Raw genomic sequence first — 24,847 nt, 5'->3', positions numbered from 1 at the left:
TTAAATAAAACATTTTGGTATCTGTACTTTACTTTACTATTTATATTTTTGCCAACTTGTACTTTTACTTCACTACATTCCAAAAAAAACAATGTACTTTTTACTCAATACATTTTCTTTGGCACCCAAAAGAAAATGGTCCGATTCACACCCTTATCAGAGAACATCCCTGGTCATCCTTACTGCCTCTGATCTGGTGGACTCACTAAACACACATGCTGTCACGTTCCTGACCTTATTTCCTGTATTTTGTCTTTGTTTAGTATGGTCAGGACGTGAGCTGGGTGGGCATTCTATGTTATGTGTTTCTATGTTAGGTTCTTTTCAATTAGCCTGATATGGTTCTCAATCAGGGGCAGGTGTTTTACGTTTCCTCTGATTGAGAACCATATTAAGGTAGGCTGTTCACACTGTTTGTTTGTGGGTGATTGTTCCTGTGTCAGTGTTTGTACCACAGGGGACTGTTTCGTTTGTTAGTTTGTTCCTGTTAGTGCGTTCTTCGTTGTCTGTAAGTTCACATGTTCAGGTCTGTCTACGTCATTTTGTTGTTTTGTAGTTTGTTAAGAGTTTTCCGTCTTCGTCTTTCTTTAAATAAAATGATTTCTTCCCAAGTTGCGTTTTGGTCCGATCCATGCTCCTCAGACGAGGAGGAGAACGAACGTTACACATGCATTGTTTATAAATGTTGTCTGAGTGTTAGAGTATGCCCCTAGTGATCCGTCAATTTTTTTATTGTGTCGTCTGGTTTACTTAAAATAAGGAATTTTTACTTTTGATACTTATGTACATTTTAGCAATTCCATTTACTTTTAATACTTAATTATATTTCAAACCAAATACTTTTAGACTTTTAATCAAGTAGTATTTTACTTGGTGACGTTCACTTGAGTCATTTTCTATTAAGGTATCTTGACTTTTACTCAAGTATGACAATTGATTACTTTTTCCACCACTGGTTTAATGTTGTGTTGTGGCTTTGCTGGAATGTATCTAAAACAATTTGATCTGTTTTCCCCACCAAGATTTACATGCTAAAACCGCCACTGGCAGAGCAAACTAACATCCCCCTGGTCAATATGAAAACAAAGAAACACCGAAATTACAATAGCTTCAAACTGAATGCTTTATTTTAGCGGGAAATGATTATATAATGAGATAATAAGCATTGAAATTGATTCCATCCATCTCTATGAATGACCTCTGAAGCACAGCAAAACCCATGTGGCTGGTGAGCAAGATCATTAAGATCAGTGACAGAGATTGACAGAGATAAAGTACTGAACAGTATAGTTAGAGTAGTAGGTTTTAGAATTAAGGACTCTTATGAACTAATGTTGGGCATTCTCAAGCAGAAGACTGTTCCAGAAAGAGACATCAATGAGTTAGCAAGTGAACTTTAGACAGATCCCGAATGGCCTTCAGATGCAGAGGAGAGGCTAATGTGTGCACACCATGGTGACCGCAGTCTTGGAGACGACCCAAAGACGGCCCAGGTCGTAGGTCACGTGGCCCATGCGCATACACATTGGGATATTGCTCCATCCAGTGCCCTCTGGTTTACTGGCTGTGATGCCGTCTCTGTGTTGAAGAAAAGGTTGGGGTTCATGTTTTAAAGCTTATCCATATTTTTAAGTACATCCATTTTTGGACTTGAATAATTGATTATAGCCATTGATTTTTAAGAATATAACTTCTGCCTCTTGAGCTTTATTTAACCACGTCAGAAGCTAAAATGTAAGTTTTCACTCAATTGTTTGTAAACAATGTTATTGTAAACAAACAATGTATAGCTTTAAAAAACATGTTACATATATTTTTTTAAACAAATAATTGATGTTTTTGCATCCGTAGCTCCATGTATGAATATGAGAGTGGTTACATGTCTCTAACTACATTCCTCAGCTGTTTACCAAAGCAAGTGGTGGGGTGTCTGGGAAGTTGTTTTATCACAAACTGTAGCTTTACAGGACATCCCACTTTACATATTTTACCTTACACTGTCTACACATTTCTTTATAAGTCCTATAAGTTTAGATCTGATTATATTTGACTGATTTTATTTATGTATCTACAGTATTTTAGTTGTTGTGTAAAGAGCTTCACAAAGCATGTACAGTAAGGATAAGAATTATAATTAAAGGTATACCATTATTATACACATAGTTCAGTAGCAACCTTACCTGGTATAAACACTACCCGCAGAGTTGACCCCAAAGACACTACCATCAGTTGCCACCTCAATCATGGAAAGCTTGCCATCAATGTGACTCCACCCCTTGTTTTGGCAGTCTTGATTCAGCTGGAAACAAACAGATTCAATCAGGGTTTTAGGACCATTTCAACAGTTATAATATGAAACAGTGTTAAAATAACTGATACTCTCCATCCTCTACTACTCTGCTCCAGCTCTCACACTCATTAAGAAGATATCATCATTCTTGTTGACTGCCCAGCACCCAAAGGGTCCACAACTGTAGTACTTCACAGCTCCTGGCAATCCTGTCCATGGAAGGGGTGAGCCTGGACCCTTGTAACCAACTGTGGCACTACGTGTCAGACAGAATGGAGTATCGTCCATGTTAGCCCCCACAATAAACTGTTCACCTCCAGCATCCAACTGTTTCAGAAGGCCTGAAGACCACAAAGACAGACGGACAAGCAAACAAGGAGCACATATGTGAGTACTGCCAAATGACCTACAAGTTACAATTTTAAAAAAAATCAACAGCCTGATGATATCAGGAATGCTAAAAAGAAGGTGTCGTCTGGATAAATATTGATTAATGCTTTCCACTTACCGGCAGCTTGCACCCAGTTACCGGCCACATACTTGTAGATTGAGTCTGCCTTGTTGACACCCCAGATCCCTGCTGGTCCTACAGTGATATGCTTCAGGGAACCAGGCAGGCGGATCCATGTATCACCTACCAGGTAGTAGGGGATTTGACTTGTGTCCGTAGCAACCACTTGCCCAAGTCCTGCATCAGATTCTTGATGTTTACTACCTCCTGACAGTCCCATGCTATGGAGACAAACACATATGAGTAGAGTACACCAATAAAAAAAGAGGATGCCATTATGGAGCAAATTTCATCAACTCCAAGTTCATCAAGTATGTTTCAGATGATGGTAACTTACCATGACTGATGGCCAGGAGACAGAGGACCAGTAGGACGGCTGCAGTGACTCATGATGTCTCTGTAGATCTACAGTATAAGTTTGGTTTTACACCAGACTTCAATTGTCCCCTTGCAAGACTGAGCTTTTATAGCCCTGCACATACCTTTCACCAATGATGGCTTCCTGTTCCACCTGTTAAACGAAGACTTGATGGGGTCCGGTGTCCGGGAGAGAGGAAAGTTGTGTTAGTCACCTGATGACAAAGATCATTCCTTTGTTCTTCTCATGTTTTCTGTGTTTACATTGTAATATGCATTTGCCATGTTTACATTTTGAAATACAGTGCCTATAGAAAGTCCACACCCACCTTGGATTTCTTCAAATTTTTTATTACCAAGTGGGATTAAAACAGATATAATAGCAATTTTTTGTCAACCATCTACACAAAATACTCTATTGTCATAGTGAAAGAAAACTGTCAAGTTGTCTAGGTGTTATAATTATTTCAGCTCTGCCCAAACTTGAAAACGGCTTGCTCAACACGTGAAGGATGCAAAGGGACCACTCAATTCCTTTCCAGTGTTTTATTATGGTTTTGATGCCATTTGTTGAATATGTTGAAACAGTTGATTTGTTGAATAGAGTAGTTGAATGACAGAGGAATAAGGAATAGGGAATAGGTTGATAACCTTAAACAGAGACTAAACATGCATTATTTTACACTAAACAATGCATGACACAGCAACAAAGCATGGCTTTGAATAAAGTAAACGTTTAAACAATTTAATCTAGCACTTCCAGCAATTACTTCTGCAGTCAGAAAATATCCACAACAAAAGAAGTCACCACTCCTACCAGAGTTAAACATGTAAATTGTGCTAAGCACTGGATGCAACATATTAAATTATTCCAAACATTACATACCAGTTGCCTCTTTAGGGTTGAACAATGAGCTGTGTGTAAGTTGAGGACCAAACATTTTATACCCATGCTTATCTGCCAGGTGCGCATGTAAAAGTAGTCCCTCCAGAAATCCTGGCTCAATTTTTTAGTTCCACCCGTGTTTTTGGGTTATCTGCCCTCTTGAGGCCTGGAGTTCTTTAAAGGAAGAGCTGCCATTGTGCTCATGTTTTGAGTGTTCTGTTTTTTGACGCAAAAACTGATATTCTTTTAAATTAACGCAATATAAAACACAAATGTACCTCGATTATATACGTCCCCCCCCCCCGTCCCCCCCCAAGTCAATACATGGTAAAAACACCTTTGGCAGCGATTACAGTCTTCTTGGGTTAGTCTCATAAGAGCTTTGCACACCTATATTGTGCAATATTTGCCCATTTCTCTTTTAAAATCTTCTTCAAGCTACACTCTATATACAGAGTATGTGGACACAACTACAAATTTGTGAATTCAGCTATTTCAGCAACACCCGTTGCTGACAGGTGTCTAAAATCAAGCCAACAGCCATGCAATCTACATAAACAAACATTGGCATTAGAATGGCCTTACTGAAGAGCTCAATGACTTTCAACTTGGCACAGTCATAGGATGCCACCTTTCCAACAAGTCAGTTCATCAAATTTCTGCCCTGATAGAGCTGCCCGGTCAACTATAAGTGCTGTTATTGTGAAGTGGAAACATCTAGGAGCATCAACGGCTCAGCCGCGATGTGGTAGACCAAACAAGCTCACAGAACTGGACTGCCAACTGCTGAAGTGTATAGCGGGTAAAAATAGTCTGTCCTCGGTTGCAACACTCACTACCGAGTTCCAAACTGCCTCTGAAAGCAATGTCATCACAAGAACTGTTCATGGGATCTTCATGAAAACAAGCCTAAGATCACTATGCGTAATGCCAATCGTCAGCTGGAGTGGTGTAAATCTCGCCGCCATTGGACTCTGGAGCAGTGGAAACGCCTTCTCTTGAGTGATGAATCCCGCTTCACCATCTCAAATAAAATAAAATAAAATTGTGTTTGTCACATCCGCCGAATACATCAGGTGTAGACCTTACAGTGAAATGCTGTTAGGAGTGTGTATCGGAGGCGAAGTCAGGTGCAGGAGAGCAGAGTGTAGTGAACAGGCACACTTTTTATTTCGTTCAAGCAGTGAAATGCTTACTTACAAGCCCTTAACCAACAATGCAGTTGAAATAAATAAGTATTAAGTAAAAAATGGATAAGTAAAAATTTTAAAAACAAATATTTAAAGAGCAGCAGTAAAATAACAGTAGCGAGGCTATATAGAGGTCGTACCGGTACAGAGTCAATGTGTGTGTGTGTGGGGGAAGGGCACAGCTTAGTCGAGGTTATTGAGGTGGCAGTCCGACGGATGAATCTGGGTTTGGCGGATGCCAGGAGAACGCTACCTGCCCGAATGCATATTGCCAACTGTAAAGTTTGGTGGTGGAGAAATAATGGTCTTGGGATGGTTTAAGTGGTTCAGGCTAGGCCACACTAGGTCATATAGTGTCACGATCTTCGTTGGGAGAAAGAGAGGACCAATATGCAGCATGGTAAGTGTTCATCTTGAATTTATTTAGAAAAGAGAACACTGAACGAACTAACAAAAATAACAAACAACCAACATGAAGCTATCGAATGAAGTGCTGACACAAAACACTACACATAGACAATCACCCACAACCCACAATGACAAAACAGGCTACCTAAATATGGTTCCCAATCAGAGACAACGACTAACACCTGCCTCTGATTGAGAACCATATCAGGCCAAACACAGAAACAGAAAAACTAGACACACAACATAGAATGCCCACTCAGATCACACCCTGACCAAACAAAACATAGAAACATACAAAGCAAACTATGGTCAGGGCGTGACATATAGTTTATGTAAAGATGTTGTGGATCATGGCAAGACCGCAATTTGCAAGTGTTGCCATAGATTTTCAAGCAGACTTAACTCAAAACTGTAACTTGGCCACTCAGGAACATTCACTGTCTTCTTGGTAACCAATCAGTGTAGATTTGTCTTAGTCCTGTTGAAAGGTGAATTCCTCTCCCGGTGTCTGGTGTGAAACAGACTGATCAGGTTGTCCTCTAGGATTTTGCCTGTACTTAGCTTCATCCTGTTTCTTTTCATCCTGAAAAACTCCCCAGTGTTTGCCAATGTCAAGCATACCCATACCATGATGCAGCCACCACCATGCTTTAAAATAAGGAGGCAGTTACTCAGTGAGGTGTTGTGTTGGATTTGCCCCAAACATAAGGCTTTGCATTTAGGCCAAAACGTGTATTCGTTTGATGTGTTCATTGTGTTGCCTTGTTGTGCTGTTGTCTATGCTCAATAATGTTTGTACCATGCTTTGCGGTGCTACCATGCTGTGCTGCTACCATGCTGTGCTGCTGCCATGTTGTGTTGCTAACATGTTGTTGTCATGTTGTGTTGCTACCATGCTGTGTTTTCATGTGTTGCTGCCATGCTATGTTGTTGTCTTAGGTCTCTATATAGTGTTGTGGTGTTGTCTCTCTTGTCGTGATGTGTGTTTTGTCCTATATTCTAATTACATTTTAGTTCAATAAATGTTAAATTAAAGAGATATTCAATATCTGATTTGTCATTGTTACCCAATTACCAATCACTGCCCTTCTTTATGAGGCTTTTGTAAAGCTCCCTGGTCTGTATAGTTGAATCGGTGCTTGAAATTCAATACTTGACTAAGGGATCTTACAGATGTTGTATGTACGCAGTGGTGGTTCTAGCTTGTATGGCTCCCTTGGCGAACCTCCACTTCAATGCCCCCCCCCCCCCCCCCCCCCCGCCAACAACAAAAACACCATTCTGCTCTAACTGTAGTTTATATTCAGACATTTGGAACAACACAAATAAATAATCATAACATTTAAAACTATAAATATCAAAAAGAAGTAACAAAGACAAATAGAATTGGAAAGAAATTGTAGTATATAAATACAAATAAAAAAGAGAATCTAATTATTACACTATTACCCTATTGCTAACAAAAAACACACAAATAAAACTAAATTGCACAAATCCTGTATCACACAAATACACATATAGAATAACACACTTATAAAGAAGAGATCCTGATTATTGCACTTCAAACAAGAAACACACAAACTAAATTTCACAACTAATTGCATTACTAATTGCATTAGTACAGTACAAAGTTAGAGGTGCGCTATTTGATAGATTCCCCAACTACCTCTACCTCGGGCTTCGAGTGGGGAGACCGGAGGTCAACCCCTCCCCATCTCGTACTTCTGAGTGGTTGACCTTCCCAGGCAGTAGCCTGCCTAGCTCACAAACTATAATCAGTGAACCCACTCCGACAAAGTTAATTGACCCACAGTGGTGGCCGGGGGTATCATCGGATAGCCCTGTCCGGGGGTATCATCGAATGGGGCCACAGTGTCTCCTGACCCCTCCTGTCTCAGCCTCCAGTATTGATGCTGCAGTAGTTTATGTGTCGGGGGTCTAGGGTTAGTCTGTTATAGATGGAGTATTTCTCCTGTCTTATCCGGTGTCCTGTGTGTAAAGGGGTGCGTAACTGGTGGCAGTGAAGTCAGACGCAGGAGAGCAGAACTAGGTAATAGCCGGAGCAGTTTAATTTCAAAACCAACGGCATAAAGCAATAACAAACATGGGTACAAAACCCGACGCGCACCAGTAAACATGTGCACAAGCACTTACAACAAACAATTCCACACAAAGACATGGGGGGAACCGAGGGTTAAATACACAACACTTAATGAGGGAAATGAGAACTAGGTGTGTAGGAAGACAAGACAAAACAAATGGAAAATGAAAAGTGGATCGACGGTGGCTAGAAGACCGGTGACGCCGACCGCCGAACGCCATCTAAACAAGTAGAGGAACCGACTTCAGTGGAAGACGTGACACTGTGTGAATTTAAGTATGCTCTCTCTAATTCTCTCTTTCTTTCTTTCTCTCTCTCGGAGGACCTGAGCCCTAGGACCATGCCTCAGGACTACCTAGCATAATGACTCCTTGCTGTCCCCAGTCCACCTGGCCGTGCTGCTGCTCCAGTTTCAACTGTTCTGCCTGCGGCTATGGAACTCTGACATTTTCACCGGACATGCTACCTGTCCCAGACCCAATGTTTTCAACTCTCTAGAGACAGCAGGAGTGGTAGAGATACTCTCAATGATCGGCTATGAAAAGCCAACTGACATTTACTCCTGAGGTGCTGACCTGTTGCACCCTCGACAACTACTGTGATTATTATTATTTGACCATGCTTGTCATTTATGAACATTTGAACATCTTGGCCATGTTCTGTTATAATCTCCAGCCGGCACAGCCAGAAGAGGACTGGCCACCCCTCATAGCCTGGTTCCTCTCTGGGTTTCTTCCTAGGTTTTAGCCTTTCTAGGGAGTTTTTCCTAGCCACCGTGCTTCTACACCTGCATTGCTTGCTGTTTGAGGTTTTAGGCTGGGTTTCTGTACAGCACTTTGAGATATCAGCTGATGTAAGAAGGGCTATATAAATACATTTGATTTGATTTTGATTTGATTTACAGCTAAAGGCTATCAAATCTGGTCATCTATTGCGTTGGGGACAGAGAATAAAAGGAGCAGATTTCTGGGCATGGTAGAAAAGATTCAGGGCATAATGAAAGGACAGGGGTATGGTAGAGTGGAGGTAAACCTAGGCATTGAGTGACAATAAAAGAGGTTGCATCTCTGGAGGTGCTAGTTATGCTAGTTGAGGTCACCCCATTTGTGGGAGGAGGGGGAAAAGTGGTATCTGAGGCATGTTGTGTGGGGCTAGGGGCTCCATATAAAAAAAACTATGATAACTACCCTAAACAACAGTATACAAGCCATATTGACATTAGAGAGACATTAAGCGAGGCATAAAGCAATCACAGGTGTTGATTGGGAGAGCTAGCTAAGACAACAACGGGTAAGACAGCAACAGCTAATCAGCCAAGACAACAACAACAGGTAAAATGGCGATGAATGGGCAGAGAGGGTCAGTTAACTACACACAGGGCCTGAGTTCGAAGTCTGGGGCAGACAGATAAACAAAATAAACAAGATGGAGTTCCGTGATTAATGAACAGTCCAGCAGGCATCAGCTATGGAGCCAGATGTCATAGGGTCCAGTGAACAGCAATAAATGAAACAGGGAAGTCGTTACTACGCTAGCAAGCGGGAGACACGGCGTTCATAAAGGTTAGCAGGCCGGGGCTAGCAGAAGCGTCTTCACCGATGTCCGACAAAGGCCGGTTGAGGGAACATCGTACGAAATTAAGTCGGCAGACCAGACGTGATGGATCGGCGGGGCTCCGTGTCGACAAAGGGTCCAGGCCAATTGGCAAAAGAGGTATGGTAGCTGGAGTAATTTTGTTTGCTAGCTGGGAGATGCGCCTGGCTCGGGGCTAACTGGTGCTAGCTTCGGGACAAGGGCGTTAGCCACTATAGCCACTCGGTAGCAGCTAGCTAGTTGCGATGATCCGATGCAAAGGTCCAGAGCTTACGGCAGGAATCCGGCAATGTAGTGGCTTCTAGTCGTGCTAGTGAAGAGTCCGGGGGGCATCAGCTTTGTAGCCGAGTGATCATAGGGTCCACTGAGCAGGCCGGGAGATGGGCCTGGCTCAAAGGCTAGCTTTGGGGCTGGGCCACTCGGTAGCAGCTAGCTAGCTGTGGTGATCTGGAATAATGGTCCAGTAATGGAGTAATCTGGAGTAATGGTGGAGAAAAGCAGTGCAATATTCTCAGGGTTGATATCGCACTGAGCAGACTGGCGGGTATTATCCAGGGTAAAAGTGGCTGGTGTCTGAGCTAGAGGTAAAGGCCGCTAGCAGTGGCTAACAATGACTAACTAGCTAGTAGCTAATTAGCTGATTAGCATCTGATGGCTAGCTTCTGATGGAGGTTCTAGTTGTAAGGTCTAAAAAAAAAATTGCGGATCCGTATCACATTGGGTGAGGTGGGTTGCCATCTTGGATCACTATGTGATACTACTTTGAAGAATCTAAAATATTAAATATATTTTGATTTGTGTAACACTTTTTTGGTAACTACACGATTCCATGTGTGTTATTTCACAGTTTTGATGTCTTCACTATTATTCTACAATGTAGAAAATAGTAAAACTAAAGAAAAACCCTTGAATGAGTAGTTGTGTCCTAACTTTTGATTGGTACTGTAGGTGTATGGAAAGTTGTTGACTGAGAAATGGGAATGAAGAAAGTTAACATTCTGTCAAACATGTTACTGTTGAATCTCATGGATCCTAAGGGGGGAAGCACAGGGCAAATGTCTGGTTTCAGTCACAGATAAGGGAGGACAGGCGTGGATTAAGGAGGAGAGAGGAATTCGGCCCAGGTCACAGGTCAGATGGAGTGAGAAGGATCAGACCACAAAGGTTTTAGCATCAGGCGGGGCCATGACTAAACCAGTGAGAGGAACCAAACAAGTTCTTGACTAGCAACAGAGATGTATTGGCTGTCTAGATGTGTAAGGAGTTGATTCCGGCTAGTGGGAGGACAGAAATATGTGTGTTTGTGTAATCATGTTTTTGTATTTTGCAGTTGTTTAACCCAGTGGGTGAATGAACTTAGTTTGAGCTTTTCGTGAGTTTTTACTCTGTTCAGAACCTAACACAACCTTACTTAGTATAAACATCACCCAAAAAGTTGACCCCACTACCATCAGTTTCCACCTCAATCATAAAAAGCTTGCCATCAATGGGACTCCACCCGTTGTTTAGGCAGTCTTGATTCAGCTGGAGACAAACAGATTCAATTAGGGTTTTAGAACAATTTCAACAGTTATAATATGAAACAGTTGTAAAATAACTGAGGTTCTCCATCCTCTACTACTCTGCTCCAGCTCTCACACTCTTTCCCAGATCTTACACTCATTGAGTAGATATCATCATTCTTGTTGACTGCCCATGGAAGGGGTGTCTGGTCCCTTGTGCGTGTCCGACAGTATGGACTATCGTCCATGTTGGCCCCCACAATAAACTGTTCACCTCCAGCATCCACCTGCTTCAGAAGGCCTGAAGACAACAAAGACAGACGGACAGACAAGCAAACGGGAGCACGTATCTGTGAATTCTGCCAAATGACTTACATGTTAAAATTGTAAAACATTAATAACTTTTCAACACCCTGATGGTATCAGGAACGCTAAGAAGCATGTGCCCTCTGGATAAATATTGAGTAATGCTCTCCACTTACCTGCAGCTTGCACCCAGTTACCGGCCACACACTTGTGAATTGAGTCTGCCTTGTTGATACCCCAGATCCCTGCTGGTCCTACAGTGATATGATTCAGGGAACCAGGCAGGCAGACCGATTTATCACCTACCAGGTAGTAGGACATTTTAATTGTGTCTGTTGCAACCACTTGCCCAGTCCTACATCAGTCTGCATCAGATTCTTGATGTCCACTAGCTCCTGACAGTCCCATGCTATAGAGACAAAGACATATGAGTAGATTGCACCAATAAAATCTTGATAAGTATAAGTTGAGATTTTACCCCAGACTTCAATCATCCCCTTGCAGGGCTTTGCGCTTTAATAGCCCTGCACATAGCATTAAAAGCAATGATGGCTTCCTGTTCCATCTGTATAACAAAGAGTTGATGGGAGGCTTGACCCAGACAGGCTTTTCTGGTTCTTCTGTAATGGTTAGGGTAAATACAGACAATTTATGGATAAGTGAAAGACCCCGTTACCTAACTAATGCTGCCCCGCATCCTAACTGCTACTGCCCCGCTACCTAACTGCTACTGCCCCGCTACCTAATTACTGCAGTGCTGCTACCTAACTGCTACTGCCCTGCTACCTAACAGCTACTGCCCTGCTACCTAACTACTACTGCCCCACTACCTAACTGCTACTGCCTCGCTACCTAACTACTACTGCCCCACTACCTAACTGCTACTGCCTCGCTACCTAACTGCTACTGCCCTGCTACCTAACTACTACTGCCCCACTACCTAACTGCTACTAACCTGCTACCTAACTGCTACTGCCCCACTACCTAACTGCTACTGCCTCGCTACCTAACTGCTACTGCTCTGCTACCTAACTACTACTGCCCTGCTACCTAACTACTACTGCCTCGCTACCTAACTACTACTGCCCCGCTACCTAACTGCTACTGCTCTGCTACCTAACTACTACTGCCCTGCTACCTAACTACTACTGCCTATCTACCTAACTACTACTGCCCTGCTACCTAACTGCTACTGCCCTGCTACCTAACTGCTACTGCCCCACTACCTAACTGCTACTGCCTCGCTACCTAACTGCTACTGCTCTGCTACCTAACTACTACTGCCCTCCTACCTAACTACTACTGCCTCGCTACCTAACTACTACTGCCCCACTACTTAACTGCTACTGCTCTGCTACCTAACTACTACTGCCCTGCTACCTAACTACTACTGCCTCGCTACCTAACTACTACTGCCTCGCTACCTAACTACTACTGCCCCACTACCTAACTGCTACTGCTCTGCTACCTAACTACTACTGCCCTGCTACCTAACTACTACTGCCTATCTACCTAACTACTACTGCCCCGCTACCTAACTGCTACTGCCCTGCTACCTAACTGCTACTGCCCCACTACCTAACTGCTACTCCCTCGCTACCTAACTGCTACTGCTCTGCTACCTAACTACTACTGCCCTGCTACCTAACTACTACTGCCTCGCTACCTAACTACTACTGCCCCACTACCTAACTGCTACTGCTCTGCTACCTAACTACTACTGCCCTGCTACCTAACTACTACTGCCTCGCTACCTAACTACTACTGCCCCACTACCTAACTGCTACTGCTCTGCTACCTAACTACTACTGCCCTGCTACCTAACTACTACTGCCTCGCTACCTAACTACTACTGCCCCTCTACCTAACTGCTACTGCCTCGCTACCTAACTACTACTGCCTCGCTACCTAACTACTACTGTCCCACTACCTAACTGCTACTGCCTCGCTACCTAACTGCTACTGCTCTGCTACCTAACTACTACTGCCCTGCTACCTAACTACTACTGCTCTGCTACCTAACTACTACTGCCCTGATACCTAACTACTACTGCCTCGCTACCTAACTACTACTGCCCCACTACCTAACTGCTACTGCTCTGCTACCTAACTACTACTGCCCTGCTACCTAACTACTACTGCCTCGCTACCTAACTACTAATGCCCCACTACCTAACTGCTACTGCTCTGCTACCTAACTACTACTGCCCTGCTACCTAACTACTACTGCCTCGCTACCTAACTACTACTGCCCCACTACCTAACTGCTACTGCCTCGCTACCTAACTACTACTGCCTCGCTACCTAACTACTACTGCCCCACTACCTAACTGCTACTGCCTCGCTACCTAACTGCTACTGATCTGCTACCTAACTACTACTGCCCTGCTTCCTAACTACTACTGCTCTGCTACCTAACTACTACTGCCCTGCTACCTAACTACTACTGCCTCGCTACCTAACTACTACTGCCCCACTACCTAACTGCTACTGCTCTGCTACCTAACTACTACTGCCCTGCTACCTAACTACTACTGCCTCGCTACCTAACTAATACTGCCCCACTACCTAACTGCTACTGCTCTGCTACCTAACTACTACTGCTCTGCTACCTAACTACTACTGCCCTGCTACCTAACTACTACTGCCTCGCTACCTAACTACTACTGCCCTGCTACCTAACTGCTACTGCGTCACTACCTAACTACTACTGCCTCGCTACCTAACTGCTACTGCTCTGCTACCTAACTACTACTGCCCTGCTTCCTAACTACTACTGCCTCGCTACCTAACTACTACTGCCCCACTATCTAACTGCTACTGCCTCGCTACCTAACTGCTACTGCCTCGCTACCTAACTGCTACTGACGCGCTACCTAACTGCTACTGCCGTGCTACCTAACTGCTACTGCCTCGCTACCTAGCTACTACTGCCCCGCTACCTAACTGCTACTGCCTCGCTTCCTAACTGCTACTGCCTCGCTACCTAACTGCTACTGCCCCACTACCTAACTGCTACTGCCCTGCTACCTAACTGCTACTGCCTCACTACGTAACTACTACTGCCCTGCTACCTAACTGCTACTGCCCTGCTACCTAGCTGCTGCAGTCCTGCTACGTAACTGCTGCTGCCCCACTACCTAATTGCTACTGCCCTGCTACCTAACTGCTACTGCCCTGCTACCTAACTGCTACTGCCTCGCTACCTAACTGCTACTGCCCTGCTACTTAACTGCTGCAACCCTGCTACCTAACTGCTACTTCCCTGCTACCTAACTGCTGCAACCCTGCTACCTAACTGCTACTGCCCTGCTACCTAACTGCTACTGCCCTGCTACCTAACTGCTGCTGCCCCACTACCTAATTGCTACTGCCCCGCTACCTAACTGCTACTGCCCTGCTACCTAACTGCTACTGCCTCGCTACCTAACTGCTACTGCCCTGCTACCTAACTGCTACTGCCCTGCTACCTAACTGCTACTGCCCTGCTACCTAACTGCTGCAACCCTGCTACCTAACTGCTACTGCCCTGTTACCTAACTGCTACTGCTCTGCTACCTAACTGCTACTCCCTCGCTACCTAACTGCTACTGCCCTGCTACCTAACTGCTGCAACCCTGCTACCTAACTGCTACTGCCCTGCTACCTAACTGCTGCAACCCTGCTACCTAACTGCTACTGCCTCGCTACCTAACTGCTACTGCCCTGCTACCTAACTGCTGCAACCCTGCTACCTAACTGCTGCAACCCTGCTACCTAACTGCTACTGCCCTGCTACCTAACTGCTACTGCCCTGCTACCTAACTGCTACTGCCCTGCTACCTAACTGCTACTGCCTCGCTACCTAACTGCTACTGCCCTGCTACCTAACTGCTACTGCCCTGCTACCTAACTGCTGCAACCCTGCTACCTAACTGCTACTGCCTCGCTACCTAACTGCTACTGCTCTGCTACCTAACTACTACTGCCCTGCTACCTAACTACTACTGCCTCGCTACCTAACTACTACTGCCCCACTATCTAACTGCTACTGCCTCGCTACCTAACTGCTACTGCCCCGCTACCTAACTGCTACTGCCTCGCTACCTAACTGCTACTGCCTCGCTACCTATCTGCTACTGCCTCGCTACCTAACTGCTACTGCCCTGCTACCTAACTGCTACTGCCTCGCTACCTAGCTACTACTGCCCCTCTACCTAACTGCTACTGCCTCGCTTCCTAACTGCTACTGCCTCGCTACCTAACTGCTACTGCCCCACTACCTAACTGCTACTGCCCTGCTACCTAACTGCTACTGCCTCACTACCTAACTACTTCTGCCCTGCTACCTAACTGCTACTGCCCTGCTACCTAGCTGCTGCAGTCCTGCTACGTAACTGCTGCTGCCCCACTACCTAATTGCTACTGCCCCGCTACCTAACTGCTACTGCCCTGCTACCTAACTGCTACTGCCCTGCTACCTAACTGCTACTGCCCTGCTACCTAACTGCTGCAACCCTGCTACCTAACTGCTACTGCCCTGTTACCTAACTGCTACTGCTCTGCTACCTAACTGCTACTGCCTCGCTACCTAACTGCTACTGCCTCGCTACCTAACTGCTACTGCCCTGCTACCTAACTGCTGCAACCCTGCTACCTAACTGCTGCAACCCTGCTACCTAACTGCTACTGCCCTGCTACCTAACTGCTACTGCCCAACTACCTAACTGCTACTGCCCTACTACCTAACTGCTACTGCCCTATTACCTAACTGCTACTGCCCTGCTACCTAACTACTACTGCCCTGCTACCTAACTGCTACCTAACTGCTACTGCCCTGCTACCTAACTGCTACTGCCCTGCTACCTAACTGCTACTGCCCAACTACCTAGCTGCTACTGCCCTGCTACCTAACTGCTACTGCCCTGCTACCTAACTGCTACTGCCCTGCTGCCTAACTGCTACTGCCCTGCTACCTAACTGCTACTGCCCAACTACCTAGCTGCTACTGCCCTGCTACCTAACTGCTACTGCCCTGCTACTTAACTGTTACTGCCCTGCTACCTAACCACTACTGCCCTGCTACCTAACTGCTACTGCCCTGCTACCTAACTGCTACTGCCCTGCTACCTAACTACTACTGCCCTGCTACCTAACTGCTACTGCCCTGCTACCTAACTACTACTGCCCTGCTACCTAACTGCTACTGCCCTGCTACCTAACTACTACTGCCCTGCTACCTAACTGCTACTGCCCTGCTACCTAACTGCTACTGCCCTGCTACCTAACTGATATTTCTGCAACTTAAAGGGAAATGCAACACTGTTTTGTCAATCTCTCATATCGTTATCATGTAGAAATGGAATGGAATGTTGTAACTATTTATCCAGGCACGACAAGACTGTGGCTTCTATGAAACCTGGCCTGAGTAACCACAGACCAGATAAACAGATACAACAATCTCACTAGTGTAGACAGGGCAAACCCGTTTTCACGATTTCTGTTAGTTCCATTTATAGTACAAAAAAAGAAAAAAAATCAATAATCAATATGCAGAAACAGTTTGTGATCCGTTGAAAAGCTAATGTACTCAGATTACTTGTTATATTTTTTTAACTAACACATTATCAACTGCATATGCGCCAAGAACCCTGTTGTTTTGACAAGTGGCATCTGATCAGCTCTAACACAACTGACACATCTGGTGAATCAATTGTTTATCACTGGTAAGAAGAGAATTTGCTAAAGACAGTCATCTACATTTTAGAGTGTCGGATGGAGATTCAGGGAGGCTGCCAAAACAGGGAAGGAAACCAAATCTGTTGCTTTTCATTTAACCTCAACGAATCACAACCCTACAGGGGATATCAACATTGACAAGACTTGGCTGTTATTTCAGTGATAGCACACTGGGAAAAATGTTAACGAGACATGTACTTTCAGCCAACATAGTATTCTAAAGTTGTCAGTCTCAGCAAATTATACTCTCTTGTTTGATCAACTCAGCTATTTGTGTTGCAAAGGCAAACTTCAATATTTAAGTTAAAAATTGTTTTACATTGAGCAGAAATCCTTGGGTTGATGAAGTATTCCATGTCAGCTGAACAATTACCCAATTATAATTACAGCCATATCGAAGCTCACTGAACTTTTTCCAAGTGAAATGTTTTAAAGTGTACATTTAGGTAAGGTGTTTATGTCATGTCTGCGACCTAACTATTTGAACATTGATTGATGACTAGTTATGGGATGCCTATTATGCTGCCTAGTTATGGGAAGCTGATTGCTCATCTAACATTGAACTATGAACATTTGAACATTGACTGAGTGCCTAGTTATTGGACACTGATGGTAGATTTGACTATGATCATGATGTAATATGAGAGATGATGAGCTATGACAAGGATTGCATTCTCAAATGCCTTGTTCATACAGAATGATGGATGTTTTGGCCCACTACTAATTATTCTCAATGTGTGCACTGCATGGTGAAGCCAGACGTGGAGACGACCCAAAGACGACCCAGGTCGTAGGTCACGTGCTTCATGCACGTCAGGGATTTACATTAAAGTCTGAAAGGCACCTGCCCATAGGGCAAGTCAGGAGTATTTTTTGGGTTAAGATTGGATCACTTGCCTGAAAATGTAAATGTGCTGTTTACACTCAGAAGTGCCTTTTAACTACACATAGGGGTGGACTCATGTATTTTGGTTGTTATGTAAAAATACATTTCAGAACAGGCTCAACTAGCCTGACTGCCATACATTGTCTGTCTTTCACTCCACTTAAATGTAGAGGAACCAGAAAGATTTGTTTTAGGTTAGGACTACTGGAGTTAGTTTCAGTTGGCTTGAATTCACTTTTTTATATCACCGGCCCAATGGTGCTACCTCAGAGCAGTGGGGCTACCTCAGAGCAGTGGGGCTACCTCAGAGCAGGCTTAACTTGCATGACTGCTCAGTTCACTTGCCCCTAAAGGCAATAGGACCATCCTTACCATCAATCCCTACACATTGAGACATTGCTCCATCCAGTGCCCTCTGGTTTACTGGCTGTGATGCTGACTCTGTGTTGAAGAAAGAGGTGGGGTACATCTGTTCAAAATGCCTGAATCCAACATGATCATTTCTGTGATTTAGTGCTTCCAACCCCTTTGAAAAACGGTGTGTTTGAGCTACATTGCATTAGTCTATTTATTCTGCATCCATTGAGACCAACCATTAGCCTGTCTGATTAACGGGGGCTGATCTAGAACAGTGTTTGTGAGACCAGGGCGGATCCTGAAAATGGTTCTTCTCACAAAAACGTCTCTAAAGTCTGATTGGTTTGAGCAATGAATGAATACTGCCTTATTTTTCATTAAATAAACTTCACTCTGAGTTGTGTGCTTATCTTAATTGTTTACAGCTTTATTTTACAGCAGTCTTACCCTGTACCTACCCTCTAAGCAGGGCCGGCCCGCTCATTAGGCAGGATTATGCGGCCGTCTATGGACGCACATGGACGAGGGCGGCATTTTCTGAGCTAAACTGACCAAGACCCACCTTCAACAACAACCCATAAAACCTCATGTAATTCTGCCCAAAAACCATTACAATTTCTCTCAACCAGTGGCATATGGGCTTTTTAGGTGAGCGCTGATGCCTCCCTGTGATAAGGCAGGGGCACAAAATATTTTGCTTGTTCATTCCCAGCTGCACCTCTGTTGGCATCTCTGTGACACTCCACCAACATAAATCATGTAGCAGATAGAGCCAGGGTGAGACATGAGCCATTCACAAAAACTGTAGGCTATTACACAACTTTTTATGGTTACCGCATGTTAGAGGCATGACAAATGAGCGAATGGACTTGAAAAATAATGGTATAGCCTACACTCAAATACGATGTGGTTCAACGAGAACACTGACAAATGTAATAATGTTTGTGTATGGTTCAAAAGTCTAAACTCATGTCGGCATTCACTATTATTGAAGCAGAACGTAATTCTTATCGAGTTACACCAATCCACAAGGAATCCGTAGAAACCATATTTATTTAAGCAAGTCAGCCATATCAGTTTTTTTAATAAAATGCAGTATATTAGGCCGAATGAATTGTATTGCTGCCAGACGATGCTCAGCCTGGTCTCATAAATGTAAGTCTGGGACACCAAGTTAGTATGATATGTTAGGTTTGGTATGACATATGATTACTTAAGTCGGGTGTATGGGTGGGCGTATAACGCGTTTGATTCTCATCACGGCTAGCTTTAGCAATTTATCTGATTATCACCTTCAACTACTTACTATTTATTAGGTACTTTGCAACTACTTAACATGTTAGCTAACCCTTCCCCTAACCTTAAACCTTTAAGCTAACCCTTCCCCTAACCTTAACCCTTTAACCTAATTCCTAAACTTAATCCCTAACCTAGCCTTGCTAACATTAGCCAGCTAGCTAACGTTAGCCACCTAACCAGAATATGTAACATATTGTACGCTTTGCAAGTTCGTAACATATAATACAAATTATAATTCGTAACATATATCTTATGAAAATGGTAATGAACATCCACAAATGAATACATCCCATACGAAATGTAACATATCATACTAAATAGTGGTCCCGGATTTACGTACAGAATAATACTAATTACTCTGAGACCAGGTTGCCAGGCTCCGCTGATAGTCAGGTGTATTGGTGGTAAGGATTCACTCCATGGTGCTGAAAGGAAAGCTCTGCTGTCTGGATAGCTTTATGTAGGCCCTAACAGTTTGTGGGCACTGTCTGTCACCCTTATACTGCAATTAATGGATTGTTTAATGCAGTGGTGTAAAGTACTTAAGTAAAAAATACTTTAAAGTACTACTTAAGTAAAACATTTTGGTATCTGTACTTTACTTTACTATTTATATTTTTGCCAACTTGTACTTTTACTTCACTACATTCCAAAAAAAACAATGTACTTTTTACTCGATACATTTTCTCTGGCACCCAAAAGTAAATGGTCCGATTCACACCCTTATCAGAGAACATCCCTGGTCATCCCTACTGCCTCTGACCTGGTGGACTCACTAAACACACATGCATCGTTTATAAATGTTGTATGAGTGTTACAGTATGCCCCTAGCGATCCGTCAATTTTTTTATTGTGTCGTCTGGTTTACTTAAAATAAGGAATTTTTACTTGTACTTTTACTTTTGATACTTATGTAAATTTTTAGCAATTCCATTTACTTTTAATACTTAAGTATATTTCAAACAAAATACTTTTAGACTTTTAATCAAGTAGTATTTTACTTGGTGACGTTCACTTTTACTTGAGTCATTTTCTATTAAGGTATCTTGACTTTTACTCAAGTATGACAATTGATTACTTTTTCCACCACTGGTTTAATGTTGTGTTGTGTAGTGGCTTTGCTGGAATGTATCTAAAACAATTTGATCTGTTTGCCCCACCAAGATGTACATGCTAAAACCGCCACTGGCAGAGCAAACTAAAATCCCCCTGGTCAATATGAAAACAAAGAAACACGGAAATTACAATAGCTTCAAACTGAATGCTTTATTTTAGCGGGAAATGATTATATAATGAGATAATAAGCATTGAAAAGGATTCCATCCATCTCTATGAATGACCTCTGAAGCACAGCAAAACCCATGTGGCTGGTGAGCAAGATCATTAAGATCAGTGATTACTATTGACAGAGATAAAGTACTGAACAGTATAGTTAGAGTAGTAGGTTTTAGAATGAAGGATTCTTATGAACTAATGTTGGGCATTCTCAAGCAGAAGACTGTTCCAGAAAGAGACATCAATGAGTTAGCATGTGAACTTTAGACAGATCCCGAATGGCCTTCAGATGCAGAGGAGAGGCTAAGGTGTGCACACCATGGTGACGGCAGACTTGGAGACGACCCAAAGACGGCCCAGGTCGTAGGTCACGTGGCTCATGCGCATGGACATTGGGATATTGCTCCATCCGGTGCCCTCTGGTTTACTGGCTGTGATGCCGTCTCTGTGTTGAAGAAAGGGTTGGGGTTCATGTTTTAAAGATTATCCATCTTTTTAAGTACATCCATTTTTGGACTTGAATAATTGATTATAGCCATTGATTTTTAAGAATATAACTTCTGCCTCTTGAGCTTTATTTAACCACATCAGAAGACAAAATGTAAGTTTACTCAATTGTTTGTCAACAATGTTATTGTAAACAAACAATGTATAGCTTTAAAAAACATGTTACATATATTTTTTTTAATAAATAATTGATGTGTCTTTGCATCCGTAGCTCCATGTATGGATTTGAGAGTAGTTACATGTCTCTAACTACATTCCTCAGCTGTTTACCAAAACAAGTGGTGGGGGGTCTGGGAAGTTGTTGTTTTTATCACAAACTGTAGCTTTACAGGACATCCCACTTTACATATTTTACCTTACACTGTCTACACATTTCTTTATAAGTCCTATAAGTTTAGATCTGATTATATTTGACTGATTTTATTTATGTATCTACAGTATTTTAGTTGTTGTGTAAAGAGCTTCACAAAGCATGTACAGTAAGGATAATAATTATAATTAAAGGTATACCATTATTATACACCTAGTTCAGTAGCAACCTTACCTGGTAAAAACACTACCCGCAGAGTTGACCCCAAAGACACTACCATCAGTTGCCACCTCAATCATGGAAAGCTTGCCATCAATGTGACTCCACCCCTTGTTTTGGCAGTCTTGATTCAGCTGGAAACAAACAGATTCAATCAGGGTTTTAGGACCATTTCAACAGTTAGAATATGAAACAGTTTTAGAATAACTGACACTCTCCATCCTCTACTACTCTACTCCAGCTCTCACACTCTTTCCCAGATCTTACACTCATTAAGAAGATATCATCATTCTTGTTGACTGCCCAGCACCCAAAGGGTCCACAACTGTAGTACTTCACAGCTCCTGGCAATCCTGTCCATGGAAGGGGTGAGTCAGGTCCCTTGTAGCCAACTGTGGCACCACGTGTCAGACAGAATGGAGTATCGTCCATGTTAGCCCCCACAATAAACTGTTCACCTCCAGCATCCAACTGTTTCAGAAGGCCTGAAGACCACAAAGACAGACAGACGGACGGACAAGCAAACAAGGAGCACATATCTGTGAGAACTGCCAAATGACTTACAATTGTAAAACATTCATCATTTTTTCAACACCCTGATGGTATCCGGAAAGCTAAGAAGCAGGTGTCCTCTGGATAAATATTGAATAATGCTCTCCACTTACCTGCAGCTTGCACCCAGTTACCGGCCACATACTTGTAGATTGAGTCTGCCTTGTTGACACCCCAGATCCCTGCTGGTCCTACAGTGATATGCTTCAGGGAACCAGGCAGGCGGATCCATTTATCACCTACCAGGTAGTAGGGGATTTGACTTGTGTCCGTAGCGACCACTTGCCCCAGTCCTGCATCGATCTGCATCAGATTCTTGATGTTTACTATCTCCCGACAGTCCCATGCTATGGAGACAAACACATATGAGTAGAGTACACCAAGAAAAAGGAGGATGACATTATGTAGCAAACTTCATCAACTCCAAGTTGACCAAGCATGTTTCAGATGATGGTAACTTACCATGACTGACGGCCAGGAGACAGAGGACCAATAGGACGGCTGCAGTGACTCTCATGATGTCTCTGTAGATCTACAGTATAAGTTTGGTTGTACACCAGACTTCAATTGTCCCCTTGCAAGACTGAGCTTTTATAGCCCTGCACATACCTTTCACCAATGATGGCTTCCTGTTCCACCTGTTAAACGAAGACTTGATGGTGTCCGGTGTCCGGGAGAGAGAAGGGTTGTGTTAATGTCACCTGATGACAAAGATCATTCCTTTGTTCTTCTCATGTTTTCTGTGTTTACATTGAAATATGCATTTGCCATGTTTACATTTTGAAATACAGTGCCTATAGAAAATCCACACCCACCTTGGATTTCTTCACATTTTTTATTACCAAGTGGGATTAGAACAGATATAATAGCAATTTTTTGTCAACCATCTACACAAAATACTCTGTATTGTCATAGTGAAAGAAAACTGATATACTTTTAAATTAACGCAAATGTACCTCGATAAAAAAAAACACAAATGTACCTCGATTATATACGTCCCCCCCCCCCCCCCCCCCCCCAAGTCAATACATGGTAAAAACACCTTTGGCAGCGATTACAGTCTTCTTGGGTTGTTCTCATAAGAGCTTTGCACACCTATATTATGCAATATTTGCCCATTTCTCTTTTAAAATCTTCTTCAAGCTACACTATATATACAAAGTATGTGGACACAACTACACATTTGTGGATTCAGCTATTTCAGCAACACCCGTTGCTGACAGGTGTCTAAAATCGAGCAAACAGCCATGCAATCTACATAAACAAACATTGGCATTAGAATGGCCTTACTGAAGAGCTCAATGACTTTCAACTTGGCACAGTCATAGGATGCCACCTTTCCAACAAGTCAGTTCGTCAAATTTCTGCCCTGCTAGAGCTGCCCCGGTCAACTATAAGTGCTGTTATTGTGAAGTGGAAACATCTAGGAGCATCAACGGCTCAGCCGCGATATGGTAGGCCAAACAAGCTCACAGAACTGGACTGCCAACTGCTGAAGTGTATAGCGCGTAAAAATAGTCTGTCCTCGGTTGCAACACTCACTACTGAGTTCCAAACTGCCTCTGAAAGCAATGTCATCACAAGAACTGTTCGTTGGGATCTTCATGAAATGGGTTCCATAGCCGACCAGCCGTACACAAGCCTAAGATCACTATGCGTAATGCCAAGCGTCGGCTGGAGTGGTGTAAATCTCGCCACCATTGGACTCTGGAGCAGAGGAAACGCGTTCTCTTGAGTGATAAATCCTGCTTTACCATCTCAAATAAAATCAAATAAAATAGTGTTTGTCACATGCGCCGAATACAACAGGTGTGAAATGCTGTTAGGAGTGTGTATAGAAGGCAAAGTCAGGTGCAGGAGAGCAGAGTGTAGTGAACAGGCACACTTTTTATTCCGCTCCAAAATGACAGCACAAAGTAACATAAAATGAGCCCAAACACGTAACATAGACAAAAAGTAATGCGCGTAACAATATCCACAATATCAAAATACACGTAACACAAACAATCCTACACAAAGACATGATGGGGAACAGAGGAATAAATACATATGAATTGATTGGGGAATGAAAACCAGGTGTGCAGGGAACAAGACAAAACAAATGGATACATTAAAAATGGAGCGGCGATGGCTAGAAAGCCGGTGACGTCGACCGCCGAACGCCGCCCAAACAAGGAGAGGAGCCGACTTTGGCGGAAGTCGTGACAAATTCTTACTTACAAGCCCTTAACCAACAATGCAGTTGAAATAAATAAGTATTAAGTAAAAAATGGATAAGTACATTTAAAAATATATAAATAATTAAAGAGCAGTAGTAAAATAACAGCAGCGAGGCTATATAGAGGGGGTACCGGTACAGAGTCAATGTGTGGGGGGGCACAGGTTAGTCGAGGTAATTGAGGTGGCAGTCCGAAAGATGAATCTGGGTTTGGTAGATGCCAGGAGAACGCTACCTGCCTGAATGCATATTGCCAACTGTCAAGTTTGGTGGAGGAGAAATAATGGTCTGGGGATGGTTATTATGGTTCGGGTTAGGCCCCTCTAGGTCATATAGTTTATGTAAAGGTGTTGTGGATCATG

General features: G+C 43.3%; 1 protein-coding gene and 2 pseudogenes across 1 annotated transcript; all 3 read right to left on the bottom strand.

Annotated features, from left to right (window-relative positions):
- Positions 1–1,436: 1,436 nt before the first annotated feature.
- LOC120032091 lies at positions 1,437–10,074 on the bottom strand (annotated as a pseudogene).
- A 669-nt stretch (positions 10,075–10,743) lies between these two features.
- Positions 10,744–11,638, bottom strand: LOC120032090 (annotated as a pseudogene).
- A 9,320-nt stretch (positions 11,639–20,958) lies between these two features.
- Positions 20,959–22,871, bottom strand: LOC120032261 (fish-egg lectin-like). Its single transcript, XM_038978270.1, has 5 exons — positions 22,730–22,871; positions 22,381–22,614; positions 21,983–22,200; positions 21,731–21,849; positions 20,959–21,124 (listed from the first exon to the last, which is right to left on the bottom strand). The coding sequence occupies exons 1-5, from the start codon at positions 22,782–22,784 to the stop codon at positions 20,983–20,985; spliced, it is 768 nt and encodes a 255-aa protein (XP_038834198.1). The 5' UTR covers positions 22,785–22,871; the 3' UTR covers positions 20,959–20,982.
- Between the last annotated feature and the right edge of the window lie 1,976 nt (positions 22,872–24,847).

The sequence above is a fragment of the Salvelinus namaycush genome, chromosome 38 (genome assembly GCF_016432855.1).
Source record: "Salvelinus namaycush isolate Seneca chromosome 38, SaNama_1.0, whole genome shotgun sequence".
Classification (NCBI taxonomy): Eukaryota; Metazoa; Chordata; class Actinopteri; order Salmoniformes; family Salmonidae; genus Salvelinus; species Salvelinus namaycush.
Note: the sequence above shows the minus strand (reverse complement) of the source record. Positions and strands in the feature narration are given on the sequence as shown.

Bases quoted from the DNA above. Each gene is read 5' to 3' on its own strand.
- LOC120032261 (XM_038978270.1), bottom strand. From the start codon at position 22,784: ATGAGAGTCACTGCAGCCGTCCTATTGGTCCTCTGTCTCCTGGCCGTC. The intron at 21,850-21,982 runs GTAAGATCTGGG...GTTTGTTTCCAG, and splicing joins ATGATATCTTCTTAATGAGT to CTGAATCAAGACTGCCAAAA. The intron at 21,125-21,730 runs GTAAGGTTGCTA...TCTTCAACACAG, and splicing joins GCGGGTAGTGTTTTTACCAG to AGACGGCATCACAGCCAGTA.